Below are 23,136 nucleotides of genomic sequence, written 5' to 3'. Positions count from 1 at the left end.
TGTGTGTGTGTGTGTGTGTGTGTGTCATTTAATGTTTAATGCGAAATCCCCTCCATTCACCCCGATCATGGTGAGTGCCATGAATTTTTAAAGACATCCCTACTTTACTGTCCATGTGGGCTCCATCTGCCCAGCTGCTGGTGTTTAAAGCAGACAGAGACACAGGAGAGGAGACTTCAAAGGCTCTGCGTGGCCTCTGGACCAGTTCTGGCCTGAGGAAGATATTGTTTATAATAGAGGCAGGGCAGCCGAGTTATAGCTATATGAATACCACAGCACTGAAGAGACAAAACAAGAATATAATTATTGGTTCGAATTGTACATTCACAAATATTTTGCGGACAAAGAGCTGAAGTAAATAACTTGTCTTTAAGAGCAAATAAAAAAAAAAAAAAGAAGACAAAGATCAGTGAAATTAGGTAGCCTCAAAAATGTAAGTCAATACAAATACATAGGTTTTCAATTTTTTGTTTCTCATTCCTTCCATCTGTCACACAAGTATGTTTGAAAAACAAGCTGCCCAGCTAGCACGAATAGCTAACGTAGCTAGGGTAAAATGGTAGGCTTCTTAGTTTGTATGAAGATGGAGACGACATGAAGTAAAGCTTATTACCACTGAATTACTTTGCATTCAACCTTTTTACAATTTGATACAATTAAGAAGTAGGCTACCACAGCTGCAATGAGTTATTATCTATTCCACAACTCAAATTGAGACAGCTTCTTCTACACTTTGAAGCAGTTTAAAAAATATATATATATATTTTTTGCCATGTACTGGTGGAAATCTATTAATCTCACCACACAGATAGTCGATTTGAGAGGTATCACTCTCTTTTCTGCTAAAAGGTAAGAAAATTTAAAAACTCCCAAGCGCAACCCGACTTTTCAGAAAAACAATCCACGCCACATAAAACTAGGACAGTATTCATTCTGTCAAACTGAAGTCACTACTTTACACTTGTTCAACATTTAAATATGAGTTGGGTGCCTGAATAAACACGGCCAAACCTTTCCAGAATTTTACTGGTGGCTGATAGGAACAGATGTGTGCAAGCCTATTGGCTATAGGCTGCTTGCAACTTAAAAAGGGGGGCCAACGCTCTCCTAGAAATAAAAATGCCTGATGAAACCGATAGGGATAGTTTGAGGATCAGATTTATGGGGGTGGGGAGGTTGTCATGCAATATGGAAGGGGGTTTCACTGAAATAACTCCACCGGACTCACAAGTCAGTTTCATACACAAATAAAACCCAACAACGTTGGCATAATTTTATATCTGACACTGATGGAGAGGCGCCTTGATAGTTTAATTAATTCAATTAAAACCACAGCGGAATCGACATCTGACCAAGACAGCACCCCTTGGCCTGATTTAGTCTGACCTTTCAGATGAGAGCGAGGCGAGAGGAAGACGGTGGCAGGGTGATCCACCAGGAATGCAGGCTGGGCTTTGCTGATATAGCTTAGCCACACACGGCCTAAAGGCAAACCCCAACTGAGATCCGGGTTAGTGTGCGTCTTTCCTCCACTTCATTGCACCGAGGACACAGACGGGTGTGAACTATTTTATTTCACTGGATCCCTGTCTTAAGACTTATTCTACTGGTCTATTAAACTCGTATTGTAGATGTTTTGAGCCGACGAAGCCTGAACACAACCTTTGCAGTTTTTGTATACAGTGTATTCTCTTTCATCCCTGAGGTTAGTTTTACCCTGGGCTGGGTCAAGAGCCGCTGCTGTGGGCTCGTGATGCCACACTGAGACATTATGAGTCTGTGCCAATGGCACAACTTAAACATGAGGGAGCAAAAGGACAGTTTTCAGTTTGGGGGAACTCTAACTGCTCCAGACTGATAGAGGCATGCAAAGTTTCTGCTGAGGATCTGAGGTTCCCAGTGGCCACATTATCACCCTCCATCAGGCACATTCCAACAGCCTCCACCCACCTGCCCAAAATAAACTGTACACTCTTAACCCTTTCCTCCCCACCCAGTGTCTTGCAACACACTCAATCTGCACACGATTACACAGCAAAACACGTGTTGGTCGAAGTTATGGGATTTTACAATTCTGGTAAAAATGAGAATCACATGGTATTCACTCAGAACTCATGTCTTTAGTTTCTCCTGTGCTGATTAAACACATATTTTGAATAGAAAAACGATTTATTGCTTTTCATATTGTTTAGTAGGCAGAAAAAAACACGATGTGATCATTAGAGCACAGTTCATATAATGAGAAAAGTCAAGTTTTATCTGCGTGTACTTGCAATAAAAAAAAGGTTTACATATAAAGTATCATTTTTCATAATTTAATTATAATATTAGATAAATTATCATTATAAAAAACAGATGCCTTTGTCTAAAACATGCAGGCTTATAAGCAGGCAAACAGCTGTACGTTAAAACAATACAATGGTGGCGTGCTGCTTAAGGCAGTGACACAATGAATTATAATCATTAAAGTCCAGTCTGAAAAACAGATTATGAATTTGAAGGATTATCAGACACCAAAACATTGCCTGAAGTCTACTTGCTCTATTTAACATACAATTCATAAAGTCTTGATCAAGCAAAGAGAAGCTGGACGTTTGCACAGAAACTGCAATAAAAACTGTGGTGTGTAGATTGAACTACTTTTCACACGACACGGAGAAACCACAAATGTCGGGTACTGAAGATAATGGCACCCGGCGCATACAAACTGAAATCACCAATTTTGATTTGCATTAGTTTAGAATTAACAGGAGACAGTCTGTCTTCTTCGTAGCAGACCATAGCTGCAATTCTCACTAATCACTATCATCATCCTGGAAGACTAAAATCCTGATCCTGGATTCACAATATTCTAGGCTATCAGCAGGCAGGATGTTTGAGCCATGACGCCCTGCACACAGATATGACCGCTGTTGCTCCAGTCCCTATAACATGTTGAAATGTCGAGGTTTTAAATGACAGCAGTCCTTCCTCCGCCTCCGTCTCTATGCTCAGCTTCATGTAGTGTAGGCGTGACATATGTTTTAATCAACAATAGATTGGGTAACACTATCTTAACAGCCAAGATACTGGCGGTCTTGATTGTATAACTGTCAGCAGCATTAAATGCGAGCTTGCCTGAGCCACTGCTGAATGATATGTCGCGCCTAAAAAAAAAAAAAAAAAAAAAATTGACCGTCTCCTACCTGACTCATGAAAACCACCAACTAAGAGTATCAATTCAAGTAATTCACACAAAGCTTGGCAGAGGGAGGGGTGGACTATTTAGAGAAGCAGAGTATAGGTTTAAGGGGAGTTTTATTCCATACGCTCTGTAATTACAAGAAATAGGCCTTAAATTACAGAATCTATAGTTAGGCTTAAAAATAAAGCAGGCTGGGTGTAATGTGGCAAAGATAATTGACTTCCAACCGACTGAAGGCATCAAGAAAAACAACATTTCCTCTGACAATTAGCAAACCAGTTTTTCCTTTTTTAATCTCAGATAAAAGACAAGCTGCTGCTCACACTGTTTCTTCCCGTTTTATGGTTTAAAATATTGCTACAGACTATGAGTGTGTTTGCATTGCAACAGTGGCTGTTCATCATGCTTTAATACTAGTAAAACCACCTTTGGGTTTTACACAGTGCAAAGGTGGAGGCACATGGACGGTGTTTCACTCGTACATTCATTTCAGAGTCCTAAAACACGACTCAATGTTCCTGCTTTACATCTGTAAAATACATAATCTTTTGTCATCTCTTAAATCATATAATTCTGAAAGGACGGGTAATGAGTGGGCTTGTAAAGTCAAGAGATTAGTAGACTAATAATTTCAGGGATTGTCAGGGACCTGCTCTCCTTCATGCCCGGAAATATGATTCTTCCTCTGAGTGAATTTCATCTTCTTAAAAAAAAAATTTAATAAAAAAAAGTTTACTGTTATGATCCAATTTTGCCAAAAGGAAAAGTTTCATTATAATTCATACTACTCTAGTAGTGGGTAACAATCATATTTGTATGTATCCATGTAAAGTATTTTTCTCTGCATCATTTTGTGTGGGAAATTAGTCAAAAATGCAATAAAATGTGTTATTTAATTATAAAGAAAGTAGTTTTATATCCTTGGAGGTCATCTCTGAGTGGATTGTACATTATTCCTCACTCTTTGTGTTTTTAATCGACAGCAGCCCTAAATCTAAACTTAGCTGTTGACAGTCGGAAATCTCTCCACGTAAACAGCCCATCGTATTCCACCAGGGCCTCCCTCATAATATTCAGCCCACTGGCATGTTTACAGTAAATGTTTACAGCATGGTAAAGTTGTTATAGCATGCCTTTAAATCCACCACTGCCCCTCCTTTCTCCGCTGAGCCTCTCCCCTCAACTCTCACTCCTATTCAACAACCATTTTTATTTTTTATTTTTTTAACTCGTAGGCCACATTAGTCATCAAATGCCACATCTCACCGGGCACTCAGCTGCTCCAGGCCAGAACTTTTAACACTCGCCAGAATGTCAGGTGGCAAACAAAAACTCAAAAAAACCCTCAACTTAGGCATTGTCAACATTTGGCCGGTGGCTGGTGTTAATTTCCCACCCTGGTCGGATTACATCATGTGCTGCTGAGAAAATGCCACGCAGTTTTGATGTGAGAGGTGTGAAGGCCAGATGTGACTCGCTGGTCAACAACCAACATTACAGACTTATGTACTTCCTGGGTTTGCTACAGCAGCTGACTTTAGGATATTTTAGGAATTTAGCTGACAAGGTTGTCCACAACTACTCCAGGAAGACGATGATCTTCAGTCAGGCAGCAGTACTAACAGCAGGAGCTCAAGCTGCAGATCTTGACAAGACTTCAAATGACACTCTGAATCTCCAACAGCTACGTCCAGCCACATCCACTCAGTCCCGAGTGTGATCCTACCTGTCTGAACTGCTCCTCGTAGGTCCATTCTCCGTGGTCCTGCCCCACCAGATGGCTGTGTGTGGCGTGGGGAGGTAGGATGGCTACGCGGGTCTCCTGCTCGACGCTCGGACGGACCTTCAACAGCTGGGAATTGGGGTGGAGCTGGCGGTGAGGCAGCAGGAGGATGCCCTTCCCGGGGGCCACGGCATCGTGGCCCGTCGGCAGACCTTCGTCTGCCAGGTCGTCGTCAAAGTCTTCTTCCATCTCACCTTCAAAGTCCTCCTCATCCCATTTCTGTTTGCTGTGTGTGGGTTTATATTGTAATATTGCTTAAAACATTTAGACACAAATGACAGTTGTTTCTGTAAAACTTGATCAAATAAATTCTGTACTTACATCTGCTCCTCCTCGTCTGAGCCCATCATGTCCTTGTACTGCTCCTTCCTGTTATTGTTGTCGTCATCGTCACCTTCCTCCTCCCCGTCGCTGCTGCGCTCTGACATCGGGCTGTCCGACACCCTCTGCAGTCCGGCTGCCACAGCACGCATGGCTGCCAGCGCTGCCATCTGGGCCTGCTCCGCCTCGGGGGCCGGGCTCCCCATCGGCTCATCCGCTCCACCTGTGCGGCTCTGAGTGTGCTGTGCGGCGGCTTGCTGCTGTAGCTGCTGCTCCATCAGCAGCTTGGCCCTCTGCTGCCTGTGCAGGTTCTCCATGACAGCCTGCAGCTTCATCTCCAGGGAAAGTGGCACGGCGTTCAGCGGCCTTCCTTCCTGCCCCTCCCTCCCCCGCCGAAGGAGCACCAGATGGGGGCCAGTCGGGGGACGACGGTCGAGCCTTCTTCCAAGGGTGGGCAGTCGCCAACCGCAGCTGTGGTGAAGCAGCTAGCAGCGGGCTGAAGGTTCGGAGGTTACGGTTACGTGGAAATTTGGGTTTTTGAGGAGGAGTGGGTGGAAGAAAAAGAGGAGGGGGGGTCGGTAATATCTCTGAGACATGCAGTCAGAGGTCGGCTGCAGTTCTGGAGACAGAGGCCTTTCTCTTGTCTCAATGGTTTTTCCTGCAGCTGAGGGGAAACCAGAGCCGGTAGCAGAGCTGAGTCACACTGCGTTCAATGAGGCACGAGCAGTGGAAGTGAAGGTGGGAGTATGAGACTTCGCAGACAGACTACAAATACCTGAGGGAGAGAAAGAACAGCAAGGTGTCAGACTGCTACTTCCCTGCTGTCTGTTTACATCAGCGCCTTCGGTAAAGCAGCGCCAGAACTTTACTCAAAGTGTCTGATCGGCCAGATATATATTGATCTTCAAAAATCCTCCGTCCCTCATTCGGCTTTTGACTTAGTCACTGATCTGATAAACAAAGAATCGCATTCTGATTTTGGTTGTGTTGTAATATATTTGCACATGTTCTGTCCCCTGTTTTGCAACCGATATATTTCATCAAGAGTAAGTGATGAATAAATTTAATGGATGATACTGCAAGAAGAAGTCCAGCATTATTTTCAGAGTCACGTCTATCGATGATGTGATTTGCTGAGGAGCAGACAACTACAGCGATGACTACAGAGCCGCCCTTGTCAGCTCAAAACACGAGTGAAGAAAATGTGACAGAGAAGATAATGCTCAATTTCACACACAGAAATGCAAATTTCAATCTGAAATCCCTGAGAAACTGAGATACAGTCCCAGAGTTGATGTCCGTTGTGCCACATGTGCAGGATTACTCAGAACAAAACAGACCAGATGAGCTGCTCACAGGGGACAAAATGTTTTAACCTCAACAACGAGAAGAAGTCAAATCACAGGAAGGACCGTCGCTTTCGTCGCATGCTCGGCTCAGCGTAGCAGCAGAAGAAATGAGCAACACGCAACACTGTACCACCAGCATTGTCTCCGATTTGTTAAAACACACAATTAATATTCAGGTTTGACTGGTGTGTTTTCCCCTTATTACATTTTTTTTTTTTATTGCGAGTAAGAGACACAATGGGGAGTTTTTTCTGTAACTTGTGTGGGTGGTAATAGTTCTCCTAAACACCTGCTCCAAAATGAGCCCATGCAAAGCAGTCTCGGCTCTGGGCCTCAACATTCTCCACAACGTCTGCTCCCTTGTGTCAACTGTTTCAATAAAACATGATCCCACCGGCTCTCCATTTACCCAGAACATCCTCAAAAATGTTCCCGAAGTCTTGGTTTGGGGGAGGCTGTGTTCAGATCGGTGAGCCACTGATAAGAGCAGCACACAAAGTCAACAGCATGTGGGAAAATTAAATTCCAGTGCAGGTGCTGGACACGCTGAAGAACCAGTCATGACAGGCAGCGGTGGTGACTGTACACCATCACTCATTCAACAGTGCTGACTAATTCATGAAGAGACGGACCTCCGTAACCACCACCACTTTCCCAAACTTCTAGTTTGCATTGAACTCATTAATTGGGTATTTTCTGGCTATGTTCTATATTACAAGCAGCCCCACAACCATGTACTGATATTTTGTTTTTAGTCAAAGACAGTAAGTCTGGACCAAAATTCAATACTACTTAAATAGTTATATACAGTAAGAGTACACTGTTGCTCCACAGAAATTATTGGTCTTTAATAGCCGCTATTTTCGACAGATATTGTCATTATTACAGCTGACCATATTCATGAAACATGCTTATTAAAGATTTTTTGAGTCAGCAGGTTTTCAAGGTAAGATAATACAAAGTACCTCTACATTCAGCCAAAGCAGAAAAATATGGCCAACACAGCAATCCTTGGCCACAGTATACCTCATCATTACAGGAGGGGTTGTTGTTTTTTTCACCTAATTGTGGCGCAGAGGAATGACAGAGTTTAATGGGTATAAATACATGTAGGCGTGTTCAGAGCACAGGAGGGGGAACAACGGTAACCTGGCAGTTGAAGTTCTCGAGGAATTAAGATTACATTCACAGGAAAAACGATTATTTTTCACGTCTTACATGGTCATTAATACCTAATGGGAAACGGCACCAACAAGCATCAGGGTCATGACGTGGTTATTCTGTAAGCAGATGATTCAACCACGCGATGTGTTCTTTAATCAGCCAGTAACTCAATATGAGATCCAAATGGAAAAGAACGGCTTGTGCAACACAGCACAGGTCTGACTCATCTGACAGATCAACTTCAACCAGATCAGGCAGATTTGTCAATGCTTAAATTGAACTGCCCTCTTAGAAATATATCTTAATGCGCTACTTGCGCAATTGTGCCTCTAAAAAAAAAAAAAATTGCAGCGTAACCTCCAGTCAGGTGGAACGAGAAGCACAATTTGTGGTCATGAAAAGATATAGTTGGAAAGTCGGGATCTAAATCACAAGACAATTGGCCTCAGTTGTAGTTTTTCTTGATTATACATTGAAACCATTTCAAGTAAGCGGGTCAAATTTTCCAGCCACAAAATTTACAGCAAAAGTACAAAGTTGCGTCACACAGGTGTTGGATAAAATGCAACATATCAACGAAAGGTTACATCAGACTGACACTTTCAAGCAACAACCCCCTATGGCTCTATACGTTAAGAGAAATGTTACGCAAGGAAACGAGAGCTGTGAAACTCGCCTGTGTTTCTTCACAGGGTGAAGGAAGTAACAACTGACGGAGCAGATGCAGCCGACAGATATTCAATATTGATTCATTACATTCTTTAAAGGGCAATAGAGGCACAACTGAACAGGCGCAGTTGTCAGACGGACAACAGCAGCAGTATTAGAAGGGTTAAAGCATTTTAGCTCAGTGGATGTGAAACAACTTGTCTCTGTTCCAACATACAGAACAAAACATGGCAGTGGGCTCCGAGAGGAAACACACCAAGAATTACTGGCAAGAACAAATTTTGCATTAACACACACCCACACTATGGGGAGACCATGTTATTTAAAGTACGCATTACTCAACATTTTAACACAGTCACGCAATGACCACTCAGGTTTGGGCCAAAAGCAGCGCTGCCTGTGGCACCAGCTCTCACTGCGCGTGTCATATATGTAATGTCAAAGACAGAAGTGATTACAGGAAAGCTCTTCTGTTGACTCTTCCTGTGCAGAGGGAAGCAGAAGTGGTCTCTCTGTTTCATGCCACTGTCGATCATAGGCATTATGATTTCCGACATGCTCGATGGCGCAAAATGCATTGCACCACTACACATGGTCCCCTCCGCTTCCCCAAAACGAGGAGCTAAGTCTGACGCTTATTACAACTTTTTACATGACGGCAATAAAGTTCATGTGTTGACGAGAATATATTGTGGTACAAGATGTACTGTAACTCTGTGAACAGGTATCCTGCCCAGACGGATGATGACCGACTGAAGGTAGTCGAGTTGTTTTCAATTACGTTCAGCGACAATAACCAAACCAAAGACTGCAGGATTTTTATTCAATCCAAACGCGACGCCCTTCAGCACACCTTGAACCTGATTCCTTACACCACGCTCGTGTTCAATAAATAAGAGCAACGGCATTCCACAACTGTGCTCCAAAAACATGTTGTCATGCTTTTGCATGTGTGTAATGGGGAGTGTGACCAGCATAATGTTGCCTGCAGAATGTAATGTACGTCCCTGCTATTTAAGGGAACCTGTCTGTTGTCGTTCCTGTCTGCCAACAACAACAACAAAATCTTCCACATTAGCACACGCTGCCATGCAACATTTGCTGATGCTGTCCTTGCAATAGAAACTTCATTTTGTTTGCGTTCCGAAATAATGAGTGATCCCGAGACGACCAGCTCTGGATACTGGTCAGGGAGCAGAGACCTACTGGTTAATAGTCATAAAGCGAGTTACTGATTAACAACAGGATTTTTCAGGTGTTTGAAAGAGTTGATGCACTTATAGCTCTGCTGCTGCAAAATGGCTGGAGGCTTCCTCTGGTATCTCATTCCCACATTAATAATCGGACCTTGGCTTCGAGTGATAAGGCATTTAATGTCTCGATCGCAACTCTCTGTGAAACCAGCAGCAGAGCAGACTGAACAGCAGCCATTCACAAAACCCTGAGAGTAAGTTACTTTAGTCAGGGAACAAACAGGCTTGCCAGGTGTCAGTCAAAATGCTTAAGAAACTCACTCACAGAAAACAAATCACATCACGGTTTTGTCTCCATCACTGGGTAACATCGACTGGGAGTATCGGGGGTAAAGGGATTCTTGTAGCTGAGGAAATGTTGACAGGAAATCCTTTACCAAAGACCAATCCTGCAGTACTGGTTGATATATGGCTTAGTGACTGTGAGGAGCACTCTTTGTGCAAAAACAATAACGTTTCAAACAGCCCGGTTTGATTGAAGAGTTCTCTGTGTGATTGTTACGCCACCTCAACACTGCCTGTTTTGTTTCCTGCCCGACATGTCGTCCTTCTCTCTCGTGCACATTTCCTTCCCCGTATCACTTAGATCTGCATTCGATGACAGAATTCAGGGGCAGCAAGATGACTTCAACTGGGGAGAATCTGTTTAAAGCTGAGGAACTAGTCCTGTACTATTCATTTGACTGCTTTATGCTTCTGTGCCACTAAAATAATTCAGAGGCAAATATTGTCCTCTTCATGTCATACTTTATGCTTTGCACTTTAATAATACAAAATATAATCAACAAATGCATTATGAGAATTATTAAAAGGTGAATACTACGCAGCATTACATGAAGTAATTCAAATCAGCCCCACCTTTGCAGGCTTTACTATGAAGGTCTTCTACATGTTAAATTATGAACCAAATGAGCCATGTTGCATAATGACTGCGTTTTACTTCCGGCATGTTAAACAGTTGACGAAGTATTACTAATTATTTGAACTATTTTTTACATTGTGGTATCTCTACTTTTTCTGAATTAAAAGATCTGAGTATTTCATCCATCACTGCTGATTAATCCACGCACTGAATCCAAACTTGCATTCAGGACTAGGGCTCAGTACTGGAGTTTTTACTCCGAGCGGATCAAGAAATTGTGTCACCTGTTGCCGTTACACAACATAAAAAAAGACAATCCCTCAGATTACATGGTGGACTGTAAAGCCACCAGGGCTTATTTAACACCTTAATTGGCTAAAGAGAGACCACCTGCTGGGATTGGTGGAAAGAGCCCATGTTGGGGGAGGAGACACTTGCATAGGACCTTGAGGAGTTGGCTAAATGAAGGATAAAGAAGAAATGATGAACGCTAATGGGTTAATCCTCTTTTTTTTTTTTTTTTCAAAACCCACATTTGAGAGGTAGAAGATTGCAAGGCCTGAGCAAACAGGACAGAGTGATAAGAACAAGAGCGAAGGGTCTAATTCCAACGAGATAAAGAGACCCACTCCGCCTCGCATGCATTCACTTACGCGTGTGCATACGAACGGCTACATCGCCTGCTTAATATAAGAGCATCACAATCCCCAGCGCAGTGAATGTGAAGGAATTCGTCTTCGTGGCCTTGTCTCCAGAACCCATTAACAACCACTGAAGCACTGTGGGATCCGTTCACAAAGGCACGCGTGGTGTTTTCAACATGTGTGTCGCAATGAGGAAAAAAAAAAAAAAAAAACAAGAAGAAGAAGAAGAAGAAAGAAAACATGCTTTAATACACCGGGGTATTTCCTCGGTGGGGCGTCTTTTGTTCTTGCGCCTACGTCACTGCAGCTCTTTACTGTGCACTTCAACAGTTGAAATAAAAGTCCTCATTTCCTTTTATGTACCGAGAGATCAAACCCACCTGTGCCCGATAAAGCTGTGCGGTTAGAGATGAGCAGAGGGAGGTCTTTCTTAGGACCTGAAACTATTAAACTGAACGTCTGTCTGTACTGCTCAACTGAAAACCGGAGGATCAAGATTCTTAACTTGGTAACCCATTTTTTTATGTCCATCTCTCAGCGCACGCCGGGGTTTCTGCTCTCCATTATCAGTGTGGCTGATGCAATAACGTCTCACTTTGGTTCGGGCTGCTTAAGTAGGTGGCACATTTTGTGCTCTTCTTTATCCAATATGCGATCATGCTGCACTTTGAATAAAAGACTCAAACCAAGCCTGCAGAAGATTTCTATCGATGTGCAGTTTATCGGTGGACGGAAATCTGTTGTCAGTTTCTATTATATTATCATCCAGCGCTGCTATCATGCATTGTGCATCTATTGTGCACTATACAGTCATGTTGGTCGTGAAACAGGCTCTGTACTGATGTTATCAACAAACACATAATAGGAAAAATACAGTACATCTGCAGCCGTTTCCTGACCTGCAGTGCCTGAATAGTTTTTTAGTCCGCGTCTAATTTTGTAATACTGATAACCCCTTCTGAATCTCAGCCGAACCAGACACCTGAAATGATCAGCTTCATACAGTTATAATAGAATATCAGTATTAATACTTTTTTGCACGTTGAGTGATTGCACAATAAAAGATACTTAAAGCCTCGGGGGGAAAAAACGCAGCTACATTCTCTCTACTTCAAAGTCGTTAGGCGTGTAAGTCAATTTCTGTTTCCACGTGTTAAAAATATTTTTACATATAAACTGCTTTTGTGGCGTTACATCTCCAAAAGGAAAACTGTCTGCCAGCGACAAACTGAAAGTTGTTTGCTTTACGCAAAGAAATGATTTGCTCCAATTAACAGCTTTGAGCTCTTCCCCTGGCAAAATCACGACACCAAGACCGCAAGAAAAAACGAAATATCCCTGTTGCAACAAACGTAGCACCGTAACAAAACATAAATCAATTAACATATTAACAAAAAAAAGCTGTCAATTTACTTGATTTCCAGCATGATTTACTTAAATTGTTTCCATTATGTACATTAAAAGAGATTAAATGTTGCAGTTATTCGTTTTAAAATAGCTTTGTTTATTCCCTTTACATAAACACAGGATTACATTTAAAACGACAAAAGTTACAAGATGAAGGGAGTCGCCCAACAGTAGCCATTCAAGATTATTTGTAGATAAAAAATAAAAAAAAGGGGGGAAAAAGAAGCATAAAAGCAAGAAGTCGGTTAGTGGTGCTGGTCTTGATTATGCTCTCTCACATTCCTTGCAGTATTACCTCGCAAGGCAATAACACAGGCTCCATTGAGGCCCACGGCACCAACAACAAGATCATTGAGGAAGTGTCGCACAGGCTGGTCACGCATTTTCCACTGACCTCTTCCAGCAAGCAGAAGCAATACAGCAAGTCAAATCTGATTAGCCTCAGCTATGGCATAAATGAAGTGGGTATATATAGCAAAAAAAATAATCCAGCAGGGAAGTCTGCGGCCACGCATCAAGATGCGGGATTTAAACTGAGCGAGGATAAAAGTGATTTCCCGTCACTGCTGTAACCACATGAAGGATCTGCAAGCCTGGATTCAAGTGTTTTTCAAAATGTTTATAGTTTTTTTCCTCCACATTTAATCTTTATTAACTAAAGATCGGTCACACTAACAGGGTCAGGAACAGAGTAGAAATACTGTTCGTCTTGCATCCTGTCCATTTCATCCACTTTTCATCCAGTTGCGCCTTTTGTAGTCAAAATATACGAGTTGGCTTTTCCACCGAGTGCATTTCTTCCACGATAAGTCATTCATTGATCCTTTGTTGGTGGATCTACCTTCCCCCAATCCCTCGTAATAGTTTTTACATGCTACGAACACCAAATATGTCGCTTCCTGTTCCACTTTCTTCAGTGAAATGACAAAGATAAAGAAACCTGCACCCCGAAGGGATGTTATATCCAAGTAATTTGTTGTAACACGTCACATAGCACTTTCCAAAATAGTTATTTCCTGACATCACCAAAAGACACGCGAGTGATCCACATTAAATGACCAACACGGTCTTTGCCTGTTTTTCACAAAAAACTAAAACTAAAATAAATCTCTCTTTGTTGGAATGTCTAATGATATTTAGAGTACTTTACGCCAAGTACAATATCAGAATTATATTATTAGCAAACCCATTATTGAGGATTTGGGAATTTACACAGCGCTGCTAGTCTGAGCGACTTCATTTCCGCTGTGAAAACCCGATAAAGCTGGAAGAAATTCAGCCTTAAAAACTCTTCTGCAGAACACATGTGAAACATGTTCCTGTGTATGTTGAAAAGTTCATATAGTAATGCATGTTAGATGAGCGCTAGGTAAAGGCAGAGCAACCAGCGTGGAAAATCAGCTGAAGACTTATATGGAAAAAAAAAAAAAAAAAAAAAAAAAAAGTCTGCTGATTCAGCTGAAACGCCTCACTCGTGGATATTGACCTGGCCATGTTACAACCCTACCTATGGCTTCACATGGAGACTGTAGTATTATGGGAGCAAACATAAATCTCATGTGATGACAGCCCTGGTGGGGAAGCGCAGCACATTCTTAAAAAGGAGGCCATCGCAGTTGTGATCACGAAAGCAGAAAAACGACATCAGTTTTTCTTGTTTAACTCTGCTCTGCCTGAATGGTCATTTTTAGTCCAGCTAAAATGAACCCCAGGTTCAGAAAACTCTTTTCGGAAACAATCCTGAGAGCAGAACAACCAAATTTACTGAATGAACTATTTGCACTGCTTATATTAAACGACTTCAGTATCTCTGCGACTGTGCCGTTTTCGCGCCTCGTTGTGAAAGCGAGCTACCGAGTTTGAATTCCTGCGAGCGCCCCGACTTTGCAGGAAAAAGCGTAGATTCAGGAGACGGGCTGCATGTTGCAGCTCGCAGAGTTCAGTCCTCTGCTATTGTAACTCTAGACCGATAGCATGATGATAGTTCGGTCCAGTGCGGGAGAGGTGGTGTGTGTGTGTGTGTGTGTGTGTGTGTGTGTGTGTGTGTGTGTGTGTGTGTGTGTGTGTGTGTGTGTGTGTGTGTGTGTGTGTGTGTGTGTGTGTGTGGGGGGAGGGAGGGATGTCGAGGGGGGCATTTTTCACTGAATGGCATGAAAACTGGATTAACTTGTTGGTTTATACAGTGACTGCGCAGTCACCTCATTGCATTGTGATCTTCAACAATCAAGCCTTTTGTCCGCGCAGAGGCGATGGACGAGCAGGAATCTTAGCTAAAGAGTCGCGCGCGCCGTAGACGGAGACATCCAGCACCAAAAAAAAAAAAAAATGCCCACTCGTGTGTCGGACGCGGATTAAAAGTTTCACGTGCAAGCGCTCCGCCTAATAAAACCTTAGGCAGCTTGATCGGGCCATGAGATACGGATCTGATTTGATAAGCGTTTGATTACTTGTGTGCGGGGCTGCCGGTGCCAGCTGTCGCGTATAAAACGCGAATGCTTCGGGTTTGACGGACATGTCAGCATGTCGCAGCTGTGTGCCGGTATCCAGGCAGAGAAGAACTGGAGCAGCCCACACTGGCTGACACTGAACCCGGCGTCAGCCGCCGAATGACTACGCAGGGCAGACAGCTTTCTTAGCAGCCGGGTTCAGGAACTGCGGGGCATCCCAAAACCTCAGACCCTTCCATTCACCTGCGTCACCGTCAAGCCCTGCTGGGATTCCCCCCCTTGACTCCAACCCAAGGAATGAATGAAGTAACTTGCGAGGTTTCTTTTTTCTTTTCTTTTTTTTTTGTTTCTGCATTTTTTGGCTGGATAACAGAGCCAAAGCCCCACGTGGCGTACGGAGCATTCAGAAACGTAGCTTTTGGCACAAGAACAGCTGAAAGGCAGCCAAGCCACGCTGCCTCCCACTTTAAATGGAAGGAAAGCTCGTGGTGTGCAGACAGCGCTCGTGCTCGCTGCGATACAATCCGTGCTGATTTGCAGGTGGGATATTAGTGCCACAAGTAGCACAATGAAGGTCTTAAGTCAAAGTCCATACCCTTAAGCCTTGGGGAAGGGACAATTGAATGGAGTGACAACATAAGAAACAACCTGCAAAAGATTATTGTTTGATCATAAGAAAACAATGAGAGTCGGACCTGTCTGTCTTGTCCGTGCATGTTTGTCTGTCATTAATTCAAAGCCACTAACCAGTTCAGTGGCCAACTGCCAGGGACTGACAGTCACTCAGCCATAATGCTTGGAGGCAGACTCAGCCGGGCTATTTGCGTAATACACTTGCTGCGTCCATATGCTCTTCAAATACCCTTGGGCTGAGATCAGGCATCTGCGATGACAGGAAGCTGTGTGGATATCTGCTTGTAAATGACAACACGGCCAGCCTCACGTCTTCATGTGTACGTGGAGCAAACCGAAACTCAGTGAGGTGTGAATCTACAAACTCCAAGCAGACATCAAGCACAACTCCCGCACGACACGGCATGAACATGACTAACGCACGAGGTCTTTGTGTGGGCCTGGGCTGGTTTCAAGAATGCACAATATCAATGAAACAAAAAGTCGACATACAGCCAGACACCGCAGCTACGAGGGGACAGACGTGCCCAAGAAGCAATGCGTGTGTCACCCATAGAAACACCAATATCAGGGTCAGAGAGGGCTTTCATGATGGGTGTTTATCGCCGGCTTGGAAAACAACAAATGAGAATCATAGTAAGGGCTGCAACTAAGAGTTATTTTCATTATTGATGTATCCTTTTAATTATGTTTTTATAGAGCTCATCAATTTAGCCTCTAAACCGTTGGCGCAAATTTCAAAGTAACGTTATTAAATTCCTCGTTTCATTTGACCAATAGTTAAAAACCAAAGTGGCAACGTTTGAGGAAGTGCCAAGACCCTCAGTTCCTCGAGTGGCCACCTGAGGCTTGCTCCAAATGCGAATCAGTCCTTTACAATAGCAAAAAACATGTTTACAGCCAGGTACAAAATTTGGTTTTGGTCTCCATGGATAGGTTACCTAGTGAATGTTTCTATAAATGAGTTATGTTGTATTAAAGCTTAAAGTTCTGCTCTGATTAAAGGTGGGGCTGCTTTGAGAGCCAGTTATATTCAAAAGGCTGCCCTCATGTCTAAGCCACTGACATTCAGCCATAGTGATACACACCGAGACTCTTTTCGCCACTGGTTATGGAAATCAGGCTTCATTGGGAACACCAAAGCTTCACCACACACCGCCATGTTAAAAATGTTCCATTAACAATAATAGCTACAGCAGCAAAACCTCTCAAATAGGAGGGCAGATGCTGCTAATTATTTATTACACAAGTTATTGATTAACTTTTGGTAAAACAAAAACTATTTCATCACTGCGTTAAATGTCCATGAATTAATTTTATTGCAGCACCTCTTTGTTCAGTTCAGGTTTCTTTCTAGTAATGTGTGAACTGTTAGCGGAAATGTTCGAGACAGGAACCTTTTTATTGAGGCAATTACTTATCTACATCAGCTATTTGCCAACAACAGTCTAAAGCGGTCAACGTTGACAAGCTAAAATGTATCTAGGCACTACACTCGCTTGAAATAGGGCGATCAAGTAGACGTCCATCCACATCAGCTGTGCTACTTCAGAGGCCCACATTGCACAACAAAAATAAACATTTTAACTGTAATACTTTAATACCTGAGAATCCTGCAGTTTGAGGAATCGCAATGTCAGTTTTATGTATTGATATATCAGGTGAAGCTCTGCCACTATTTCAACACGTCCCTTTGATGAGAAAGGACAGAGGTTTCTACAGAAAACACCACATGGGGGTTAGTTCTTCAAAACAAGAGTCTTTATGTGAACCACATTTAATAACAAGGAGTGTACTCATTAGGTCCAGCCTACATTATACAAAAGCAAAAGGGAAGCTTTTTAAGACCTGAACTTGATCGCCTGCCATACGTTTCTAATCCACAATCGGCCAATCACGTCAGAGACGAGAGAACCCTCTAACCCCTCGCTGCAAGCAGTATTTCTTCCCACTGGACACCCGGGCGCAGGTCAGAGGATACCATATGCCAGATTGGACCAAACAGATTAGTGTGGCAATTTTTCTAAGGTGATTGAAGCACGAGGGAAGGGAGGGGCTGGGGGGGGGGGGGGGGCGACTCCGGAAATCTCTCTTAAGGTGCTGTCATTTCTGTTATCACCTCACACTTTCTTTGAATTTGCTAACCACAATTTCAGAAGAAAAAGATTTGTGCATTCTGACGTTGCAGAATGACACGAGTTGTGTTCCTGTGATATCAACCACACAATGCAGCATACAGGCCCATAAGTTGCAGTCTTACGTAAAGGTCATTATTTTGACACTAAAAATGGGCACATTCTCATATTTACCAAAAGTTTGACATCTTGACGGGATGGCAAACCACATTTAGATGAAACCAGGACAATGAAAAACTCCACTGAAACCAGACTTTTTGTTTTCAGAACATATGTTTAAGGTCATTAAGGCAAAGCACTCTACGTGTCTTTAAAATAAAACCTACTTCCTGTGCCTGTTTTCCCCACCCCCACTCCTCTGGTGAGAAACTTTAACACGAACCACCACCCAAATGCCAGTGAGTTTTGATTGTGGCTGTGAGGTTTATCAGCGTTGCACAACCAAGCGGACCCTCCTGACAAAATACAGTACATGGACCTCCGGAGCTCCTTTTAAGACATTTAGTGCCTCCTTTTCACGTCAGCTGACATCACACAGAGGAACATACACGTCTTATTATGTAGGGTGGATTTTCCCACCACCCCGCTGTAGTGTTGAAGGCAGCTCATTGTGTCCCTATGCTGGACTTGTCCCTCTATATGTTCTGACTTGACCGGTCTTGATCTCAGCCACTAAAATGTGCTGACAGGCTCTTTTATCCACCTACTCCACCTGTGTTTTGCACTTCCATATAAAGGCGACAATTTAGGAGATTTCACCTACGAGCTGCCAAACGTTTTGTCAAATCATATTTTTCAGATGTCTCCGTGTTTAGTTCCTTTTAGGACTGCAACGTCTACATTAACGATTAATCCGCTGATTATTTTCTTCATTAATCAATTAGTTGGTGCAAAAATATCAACACCCGAGGTGCAGTCTAAAATGTGTCGTTTTGTCCCAACCAAAATATATTCCGTTTATTATCACGAACTACTAAAAGAACCGGGAAAATATTCACATTTAAGAAGCTAAAATCCAAAATTTTGTGCACTTTTTCCATTACAAATGACTGAAATTATTAAGCAATTATCAAAATAGCCGACGATCATTTTCTGTCATTTTTGCAGCTCCGGTTACTTCAAAATACATGTTGACTGTGTCAATATGTGCGTTTGAACAGGATTTATCTGCTGTGGCTTTAGTTGGACATGGCCACTTTTGTTTGCTGTTATTTTAAAGTCAGCATGCAAAACAAACCTACAATTCATTCATAAAAAACAAACAAAAAAAACAAAAAAAACCTTGAGCTCCCTTGCTGCGGCTGGTGACCCCCAGCGTGTCATTCTGGTCAGGGCCAAACTTTCCTGTAAGGCCCAGCTGTAGATGCAGTCACATGCACTGGCTCTTATACACAACGTAAAGGGCAGTGGGATGTACTTATGTTACACAATCACAGAGTGAATGTTTAATGGCGTTGTAAAATGGTGGGTTCAGCTTGTAGAGGGACACACACACACACACACACACACACACACACAAAAAAAAAATCGCTTTAATTTGCAGTTTTGTCCAGAAATCTTTGACAAGCAAACACAGGAGGATAAATATTCCTTCCCGTGATGATAACTTAACCAGCTGGTAAGTTATCACGTTTGAACGTGTGACGGTGTTTTCGGGAAAACAAATTGGATTTGAACGAAAGCCGTTATTAAGTTCAATGGTTAACGAACCGTGCTAGCTTATAAACGCTCACTTTTTTTCTTTTTTTGGGGGGTTATTTGTACTGTCAATATTCGGTTAAAAAAAAAAAAAAATCGATCAAAAACCCTGCGAACCTCCCCTCGACCCCCCCCCCCCACAAAAAAAACAACAACAACAACATAAACCGTGTCCTGTTAAGATTTTGACACAAGAAAATAGGACCGCTCCACTCGGCGGAGGTTAACACACGTTCGTCGGGCGACTTACGGCGGTTGAGTCCATCCGCCGCCTTCGGTATCGATCAAGCGATTTGATAATGTCACATCGATGTAAAGGAAAAAAAAAAAAAAAAAGAAAAGCTTTAAGGGACTCGTGAAACACAGGCAGGAGAGAAAAAAAAAACAAAAAAACGAGGAAGTCACACAACTGAAAACGATTTTTAAAAAGGCAGTAACGTGCGTAAATACAGCAAAAGGGGAAAAAAAAAAAAATTAAAATAATTAAAAAACAAGAGATATATGAACTCACCGCATCGGCTTCCGTTCGGTTTTCACACTCTGGAACCGGAAGAAACATTCCTGTTCTCCCCGTCTCTGAATCCAGAGTCTCTCCCCCCCCCACCTCCTCTCCTCTCCTCTCCTCTCCTCTCCTCGCTCTTCTGATTACACGCGGAGAAAAACGCACCGAAACGAGGACGAGGAGAGCTGCTTCGTGTGTTTATCTGCTAGAAATAAAGTGGTTTCATGTGACTGCATGATATCCCACGCGCACTCGGCTCTCGCGTGTGTAACTTGTGTTTTCGGAGCTCGAGCGTGTCGCTTCGAGACAGAAAGCACACGAGCGCGAGAGAGGCGTGGAGAGACTCTCCTTGCCTGCACGGTCACATCATTGGTTGACAAACAGCAATCAGATGCAAATTCCTAACCTCTGAATCAGCAGGGGCCAGCCCCCCTCCCCCTCCTCCTCCTCCTCCTCCCCCCGTCTCTCTCTCTCTCTCTCTCTCCCGTGCACCCTCCACCACCACCTCCACCTCCACCTCCACCCTGCTGCTGCTGCTGCTGGGGATGTCGGTAAGTGCCATGGTGTGAACTATAAACCGGGGCTTGTTCAGCAGAGCGAGAGAGAGAGAGAGAGAGGCAGGCGATGCAGAGCTCAAACACACTTTTGCATTTTGTCTCCCTGCAGGATTTCACAGAAGAACACTGATGTTGTAAAGCAGACCACCCAGAGGCGAAACGCAAAGTAACTGTGCAGATTTAGATTTAGACTTTATTAATCCCACAGCGGGGAAATTTACTCGTCACAGCAGCATAGAGAAAGACAAAAACAAAACAAAAAGTGCACACAATATCAACAAATTTACAAATACTTATGAGATATAGGAAATAAGATCGATATAAAAAAAATAATAATCTTATTTTAGAATTTAAAAAAATAAAAATAAATCAAATAAGCGCATAATACAGGAAGAAAAGTCAAAGCCAAACACTGTTGGGTGATTTGATATACTGTAGGCCGAATAATGTAGTACAATAAAAATAACAAAATACAATAAATAAAATACTCAGAGGTGGGAAAAGTATCCAGATCCTTTAAAGTAAAAGTACAAATACAGCAATGTAAAATACTCAAAAACAAGTAGAAGTCCTGTATGAAAAATCTCCCTTTAGTAAAAGTACACGTGTAAGCGAAATAGTTATGGTACTGGTTTTGTCTCTCTGATATATTATTATATATGACATCATTAAAATATTAATACTGAATAATCAGTGTGTCAGCAGCATGTTGAAGTTGTAGCTACTTTAATTTTGATCTACTTTATATCCAGTTTAATATACAGCAGATAAATGTGAGGGGTCGTCAGACGATTACTGGGAGAGGAAAGAAGAAAAAACTACGTTCTGATCCACAAATCTGTTTTCAGTTTTTTTACAGGCTTTTTTTTTTTTTTTTTTTCCACAATTTTCTGACACATTATAGAGCAAGCATCATTAGATTCTTCATCTAAATAATCTGGAAATCAATGAATAAAGTAGTCATTAGTTGCAGCGCTTCAAAGTTTTTCTGTTTTCTGAAGAAATTCTGGTTATTTTTGCATCTTCGACCCCCTAAAAGTCCATCAAAATAAAATTATTTTTGAAGAAAAAAATTCAGCTTTGTATAACTGCTGACAAGCTACAAACTGGAGGCAACGCAAGTAGACGTGGACTCACAAACTGAAATATAATGTGGAGATGGTCCGGGTAAATCTTGATCAAAGTCACTTTATTTGCAGCATGGAGTTTGGAATATTCTTTTTGAAAACAAATTTGCACAATATAAACAACACATATCTTTAAATTTGGTGGTAAATTGTGTGTATACATGTGTTGATATTTAGTAAATCACCTTAAACTGTGAGCTCACACATGGAGCTCTCTGAGCCGAATGAATGAGTTACACTGAGATAAATGTACTATGAACACATGAAATCGTGTGATATTGTCTCACTGATGGAAACTGATGGCTGTATTTCACACAGATGTGAAGACTTAAATATGATAAATATCACATTATATCACTTTTGAAAAGCTGAAAGTTGAAGAAACCGAATTAAACTAATTTCAAACGTCTTTACCCTTTTATTATATTTATTCACTTCAGAGCAAATCATTGTTTTAGATGCGAGAATCCTCGAAGCAGCTGTGAAGTGACACAACTCCAATATTACATTTAAGCCTCTTCCTGCTTAAAATCCCGGTGTTTAGGTGACACATACTAACAGCCGGTGTGTGAAACATGCTGACAGCCACTGAGAACGGACAAATGATAAACCACAGTGTAAACAAGGTATTGGTGCGTTCACCCAGACCTAACCATGTGGCAAAAACTGCACATTTGGACTACAAGCAGGGAAAATAAACCCTTCAGCCACATAAATAAACTCCCTGAAGGAAACAGTCTTCTCCGTCCTCGTCTCTGAATGGTTGACAGTTTTCCAAAAGCCACATCTTATTTCACCCTCGAACAAACAGATCAGCGAGTGCTGACCGGTCAGTAGCTGGCTGCAGCTGTTAACTAAAATGAAGAGCTTGAGATATTTAAAACAGAAAACCGATCCTCCATCTGCCTCATCAGATGAAACAGGATCTGGGATACAAGTGTTGAAGTGTGCTCATTGCCCCCGACACAGTGAGAGATAAAATTAAAATGAAGAGGGGCAATGACAACTGTAATTTCACGCTCGATACCAAAATAATTAAAGATGACAGTTGCATTTTAGCTCAAATGAACCTCTTGGCGGGGTCACAGGAAATGACGTGGCCATTACAAAGACGTAAATGAAACAAATAGCTGATAAAAACAACAAGCAAAACATCAATTACAAATAATCAAGCAACCAGATGAAACATAAAGCTGTAATATTTTCTGACAGTAGATTACATTACAAAGAACACAATGGACTTTTTTTTTTTTCATGTTCCTGTTTTCATGTAAATAGTGAGTGTTATGACTTTGTGTGACTCGGTGTTTAACCAGCAAATATAAAGACAGTTTGACAGTCTGGAGTTCTTGCTGACATGTCTCTGACTCATGCTTTCATCATGAACTGATTTGTTTTGGA

The 23,136-nt window shown here is 42.3% G+C and overlaps 1 protein-coding gene across 2 annotated transcripts in view; it reads right to left on the bottom strand.

Moving 5' to 3' along the window:
- Positions 1 to 20,148, bottom strand: part of arid3a (AT-rich interactive domain 3A) — a 38,621-nt gene extending 18,473 nt beyond the window's left edge. For both annotated transcript variants that reach the window (XM_069702348.1, XM_069702349.1), the window contains exons 1-3: positions 20,061 to 20,148; positions 5,289 to 6,063; positions 4,911 to 5,193 (exon numbers count right to left, since the gene is read on the bottom strand). In XM_069702348.1, the coding sequence (XP_069558449.1) occupies positions 4,911 to 5,193; positions 5,289 to 5,623 (618 nt within the window). In that variant the 5' untranslated portion in view covers positions 5,624 to 6,063; positions 20,061 to 20,148. The remainder of the gene's footprint in view (positions 1 to 4,910; positions 5,194 to 5,288; positions 6,064 to 20,060) is intronic.
- Positions 20,149 to 23,136: the final 2,988 nt, after the last annotated feature.

The sequence above is a fragment of the Brachyistius frenatus genome, unplaced genomic scaffold, assembly GCF_029030835.1.
Source record: "Brachyistius frenatus isolate BFR_SWC_R1_liver_20210118 unplaced genomic scaffold, ASM2903083v1 Contig_41, whole genome shotgun sequence".
Lineage (NCBI taxonomy): Eukaryota > Metazoa > Chordata > Actinopteri > Embiotocidae > Brachyistius > Brachyistius frenatus.
This window is presented reverse-complemented; position numbering and strand designations above follow the sequence as displayed.